The sequence below is a fragment of the Apteryx rowi genome, unplaced genomic scaffold (genome assembly GCF_003343035.1).
Source record: "Apteryx rowi isolate R43461 unplaced genomic scaffold, aptRow1 scaffold_883, whole genome shotgun sequence".
Classification (NCBI taxonomy): Eukaryota; Metazoa; Chordata; class Aves; order Apterygiformes; family Apterygidae; genus Apteryx; species Apteryx rowi.
In genome coordinates, this window is record NW_020451186.1 from 133,539 (window position 1) to 139,810 (window position 6,272).

General features: G+C 39.5%; 1 protein-coding gene across 1 annotated transcript in view; it reads right to left on the reverse strand.

The window, feature by feature from the left end:
• The window catches only part of LOC112977959 (C-C chemokine receptor type 2-like), a 4,881-nt gene extending 4,505 nt beyond the window's left edge, over positions 1–376 (reverse strand). The window contains exon 1 of the mRNA XM_026090930.1: positions 325–376. Within this exon, the coding sequence (XP_025946715.1) occupies positions 325–376 (52 nt within the window). The remainder of the gene's footprint in view (positions 1–324) is intronic.
• Positions 377–6,272: the final 5,896 nt, after the last annotated feature.

Sequence of the window (6,272 nt, forward strand, 5' to 3'; positions counted from 1 at the left end):
GACAGCTTCTAAAATAGCATAAAAGATTTCTATTTCTGTCAGCGTGGACTATAAATCTTCTGTGAAAGAAAAGGAAAAAGAGGTAGTGCATTTTTGGTACACTCAGGGTTTTAATTTGAGCATACCTTTCAGGGTTTTACTAGAAACTAGTCTTGGGTCATATTATTTGCTTATTTCCAAATTTTGTCTTATCTAAAAATGCAGATTTTTTGGTAGATATCTGTGGGGCATCTTTCTGACAACTGAAACACCTCCTCAGTGTTGGTTAGATTAATTGGACTGGTTGATCTTTAACAGCCCTGATTCAGTAGCTTCAAAGTTTACTTTCGCTCAGTGTCTTGGAGGGAGAAGAAAGGTGAAAGGGGGATTTGGCCATCACTATGAGGAATATGCRCTAACATATCCTCACGTGTGTCTACCGTTTGAAGTAGTCCTTCATCATTTGTTAGTTACCACCTCCGACAAGAAGACACTGTAAATGGGAATGTGCAAGAGTTACCCAAAATCTCTGCATCTCCAGTTTTTGTTTGTGGACTGTAGGAAGAAATGAGTTTCCGTGGCATGAAAGAGTCACAGCGTGGAACATAAGTAGTGAGGCAAAGCTGTGAACACCTTTGTGCAACTTCTGTTATGGTGTGAGCAGGTAAAGGCTTGAGAGTTTGATGTAAACCAGCATCCCACCCCACCCCAAACCCCTGGTAGGACTGTCGGCTAGATGCAGAAGCATAACTTTGTGTAATTTGGTCTTCAAAAAGTAACGAGAAATTTCTTCTCACAGACTCCTGGAAAAAATGGAAGAACTTCTGTGGGTTCTGTGGGAGGCAGGGAATAGGATTTTGTGAAAACGGGTGTAAGAGGGACCAAATGTGCTTCTTAGTCACTTAATGGGAAAGCGAAATTGGTGCATTTGGTAGCCACTCAAATAGAGCAATTTGCTGCAATCTGTATTTCTGTTTGGGAGATGTCTGCTCCTTTTTCCTTCATCAAAATGACTGCTTTTATCAGGCATTGTATTTTCATAGCAGATTGATGGCTGTTCTCTTGACAAAGGCAGCAGACTGCTTCCAGCTCAGGAGACTTCAAGCACTACACTTGCCCCAGCTAGTTCTAGGATCTCTGACAACTCATGATGTAATGCGGTAGTGCTTGCACTTTTCCTGTTTGCATCCCCCTAAACACTTTTTCAGTGGAGATGTGTACCCTGTACAATGCACTTATTTTTGCAGACCTCTTTTGCAGAAGTTGTTGCTAGGTGGTTAGGAGTTCAGAGGCCACATTCTCAAAACCACCACATTAGTCTCCCTCCACTTGAGTTCTGTAAGACTAAATGTAGCTGAAGAAACTCAGCCAGTAACTGAGATGACATACAGGCATGCCCCCTAGCCTGTGTTTTGGCAGAGGACRCATTTAGTTACCACAGTGGTCTGTTCTGATCTACAGCATGTAAAATTTCTGAAGCGTCTCAGTTTATGTCTAGCTACTCAGCTGTTTGAGGAAAGGACTACTTCCTGATATGTAATTACAGACCACTCATGACATGAAAGACCCAATCTTAACTTAATCTGGGCCTTTATCTCAGTGGAGATGTATATATACACACACATATATAGATATCATACAAATAATCTTAACAAATTTTATTGATTGCACAATGTTATATACAGTTTTCTGTGACCCTGTGTGTATATATACATATATATACACACACACACACTTTTATATATATACATACACCCCCCCACCCACCCACCCCCCACACACACTCGTGTATGTATATAAATAACAAGATAACAAAAATCTTTGTTACTTAGTTTGGAACTTAGTTTGAGATTTACAAACAACAACAAAAAAAATGTAGGAGTAGCAGAACTGGTAGGTAGTTTCCTACTGATTTTGATCCTTTGCTGCCCAGGCCTTTCACCTTCCCACTACCAAAATTCAGTTCCTCCCCTGTACAAGTCACATTCACGTAGCCCAGAAACACAGCATGTGCTGTGGTTGTTTTGTTTACTGCCTGTGACCTGATGGGAAATCTCTGAGCATTTGGTTGGGGTAGAAGTCAGATTTGCACCTTTATAGCAAGCACAAAATAGGAAGATATTTTCTAAAATGCTTTCCAAAAACTTCCTTATCTTATGCACGTAAACATAGTTAATCACAAAGAACTCCACAAAACTGATCTTGCTAACAAATTCCATAGGAAACCACTGTTTGCGTTTGATTTTTTTAATTTATCTTTAACCATTTTTCCAATTTTCATTTTCATGCAGAGAAGAATGTTTTCTGCTGAAGCTGCAGACCTTGACAAGGAATCTGGTTTGGCTCTAAAATAATCTAGGCATGAACCTTCAGAAATGGGAGTGTTAGTAAAGGAACCTCCAGATTTATCTACGTTCTTGTGCTATAAGTATATACAGGCTTTTTTTGAGGCGATTCTGATTTGGGAACTAGCAATGACATGGCTTATTTACCTCTTATTTTTCTTCTGAAATTACAAACCAGTCTTTGGGGAGTCTTAAGGATTTTCTCTTTCAGGGCTTTCTTGCTGGCTTAATGACTGCATGAGGCCATCAGTGCCTCACTGTCCTGCCCACACACCCACAGTACAGCATGCACAGGGTAGTTTTGGTTGCTAGCAGAAATTCTGGACAGTTTCTACCATAGAGGGCAATTAAGTCAAACCTAAGCTAGAAACTTAAGAGAAAGGGAATTTTCTCTTTTTCCCTTCTAATTTATCCTGTATGTTTATCATGCAAAAAAGTCTAAATATATGACCAGTCCAACAGACAGCCCCTCTCATTTCTTCACAGTGAACTGGTTATGTTCTGAGTCTCCAAGAAATTCAGTACAGTGTTGCATGGCTTAGGCCTTCGGTCCTATTTGTGCATTGGGCCTTGCTGGGAGCCAAAATACCTGCAACCTGTGAAGTAACTGTGAGGCAGACAAATAAATTGCTCCAAGGCTGCCAGTGTTGCCCATGGCTATAACAGCACATGCCATGGCATTATTTTGRCATGTACCATCTATCACCTATCATCTGTCTAGTCATATACCCAACATTCCCCTTGTGATGGCAATCCTGATACCTACTGCCAGTCTTCATAGCTCCTGTTCGTCAGTGCATATACCTAAAGAGCCTAACAGAGTCCTTCCCACAAAACAATAGATTAAATTAGAAACGTTGGCCAAATCTTTCCCTTTTCAGACTCATTTCTGGTCCAAATCATTGTTGTACCACAGGGAAACTTTTTGAAACCTATTTACAGCTGAGTGAAGTTGGAGAGATGAGAAAGAGTTCTTGCAGGGAAAATTTGGGATTGCAGCTTTGAGGGGAGAAAATTTGAATTTCTTAACAATTTTAATGCTTCAAGCCAAAATGGATGTACTTGGATTTCATTGCAAGTTATAACAAAGCTGCACTTACTGCAACATCAGAGATTCTTGTAGTGAAGATGTGACATTGAATCATGACTTTTTAGTTTCTSTATTTGGACATTTGGGCTTCTTTGAGAGAGGCCTTGTTAGCTCTTGAGTATTGGTTGATATCTATAGGGTATCCTCTTTTCTATAGGCTTGTCTCGGGGCTGGTATGACTAACAGACATTTCCATGTTTTTGTAATTCAGTCTCAGGGACCCAGATGTGCTACACTGACTCATTCAGGGATGGTAGTCGTCACAGCTCATTGCTCAATGAATCTGCTGAGCCCTGAAGGGGTTCTGGAAAAAGTTTCCTCACAGAAATCAGGACATTCAATAACTACAAGATAGAAGAGCGTCCACATATTAATGGAGTCACTTATCTCAAAACTGAATGACTCCCAAAGTTTCCTTTCCCTTTCTGTTTCCCTTTTCAAATGTATAAACAAGTAACACAGAGCGAGCCCCCGYGCTTGCTCTCTTCCTTTTCACAAATGGCAGTATTTGTCACATGGAAGAAGAAATGACCTAATGGCTTGTAGTCAGTTTAAAAGTATGTGTCAGTGGCATCTAGGGCGCTTTATGAAGATAAATGAACAGAATGCAGCCCAGAGTAAAACTGAAACCTGAACGAAGAAAAATGATACCCTGGTAGCAGGTGTTGCAAGAGAGGTGCCATGTTTCCTGCCCACAGCTCTGTCCTTTGCCTTGGCTTTTCCAGAAGGAGTCTCCAGACAGGCAAAACTACAGAGGAGACTATGCACAGACCAAAGACAGCTTGGGGGAACAAACATTTGCTCACGCTTTTCTTGAGTTACCAAGAAAGTTGAAGGAAAAGATAGAAGTATAAACTAAATRCTGTATGTAAGACTCTGAGATGATATTTTCCCTCAAACACATTTTTTCATGTGGTACAAACCAAGCCTTTCCAGGATATGGTTAGGAAAAGACAGTCCCTTCCAAAATTAAACCACCCTTTGGAAACCTTTTCTTCTTTCATAACAGCTGGGCTTTAGAAACATCTTCTCTTCAGAATTGCCTACCTCCCACCTGATTCATTTTTACATTGCTGCAGAACTTTCAGGGAAAAATATGTTTCAGGCTGGAAAAAAGAGACTTTTGGATCCCCTAACCCTTTGGATCCTGTTGTTTCTGTTCCCATCAAAAGCAGAACAACAGTCTTGCAAGAATTCTGAGCTTTTCTGCAGTTAAATAGAGTCAGCCTATGTCATCACAAGATGAAAGAAGTAGTAGGTATTCTTACCTAAACAAATGTAGTGTAAGATATCAGCATAAGCACTCGAAATAAGCACTCCAAGAAAGAGAAACTGAGAAAGAAAGAAGTTAAATTTCTCTTCTCTTGTGTAGGCCAAGTCCTGTGCTAGTATTGCTGTTCAGTTTTTCTTCAAGCAACTGCTTCAAATAAAATGTTGAACTCAGAATAMTTCAAACAATAGTTATACTCGCAACTGTTCCAGGGATGAACTGAAGTATAATAAAGACGGATAATGGTCTGGAGTGGAGATTTCTGACATATGTCATGGGGCCATGGCCCATCCTGCCCTTCTTCTGTTATTGYTATAAGTGTCTCCACAACAGAGAATTTTGAACCCGCTGCCTTGATTGTGTGAATTGTTGGCAAATTACAGTGGAATTCTCCCATGAAAGCAAATACTGTTATTGCCGCATGTCTGATATACTGCAAAATAAGATTTATATTCTTAGACTACTACAGCTTTTTTGGTAATACCAAAGTGGCAAGTTCCATTTATCCAAGCAGGAGAGCTCACCTTTCCTTGTGTGCAAGAATGGTGCAGTTTCAGCATAGTACTGATGGATTTTATTCATTTAAAGCCCTCACTAACATGAAATTGCAAGCCAGATTATGAWTGGCCATAAAACTGATATTTCTGGTTTAGATATGGACTGCAGGCTTTCTAATGTTATGGCCCTGAGACTAAAAAAAAAAAGAGGAACCAATCCCAGAGAACCCTTCACACCAAGACAATGAACCAGCACTTTTAACAGATTAAATGCTTGAATAATACAAAGAAACCAGGCCAGGTTGTGATAGGTTAGTGACAAAGGACATCTGCCATCTTCATCTGATAGAGCTAGAAGTGAATTAGATTTGCAGAGGTTAGATTAAGTGTGAAGAATTTTATATCTAATCAGTTTATGTCCTTAGAGAATGTTTTCAAGTAATTGGCCTAGAACAGCTTCAAAACCAAGGTCCAGGAAGTTTCTAGTACAAAAAAGGTGACAATTTTCTACACCATTTGTCCAGTTTAATTCTCATCTCTAACATTTACCTTATCCTGGGTTCTAAGCTAGCTACAGAATCCAATTGTTCTTGAATATAGGGTCTATGCTTAAATGGTAACTCTCCAGCCACTGTAATTAGGCATACATACTTCCCCACTTAATTAATCTATATCTATACATAAACATTTACATGTAAAAGAAAGGAAAGAAAAATTAGTTACTCACTGATTTGCCAAGCTTGTTTTTTCTGACTGCCTTCTTCTTTGTGACTGAACATACAGTTAAATCCTATCTTTGAAAATAGGAAATAGCACTTCCTGTGTGATCTATTGCAAAACTATTACAAGAAGCAAGGGCATGGTTCTTCTTTTCAGAAAATATTCAGTTTCCAGGTTGCGTTCAAAAGTGAGGGATGAAGACTTTGCAGACGTCACTCGTTCTGCTCCAGCTGGAGTTCAATATCTAAACCAGCACATTTCTCTTCAGGGTTAAGACCATTAGGTTCAATTCAAGAAAATTGTGTCCTTGGGTCTATAATTATATGTAACTGCTCTGGATATATCTGCAGCTCAACAGAAAGTATTATGAA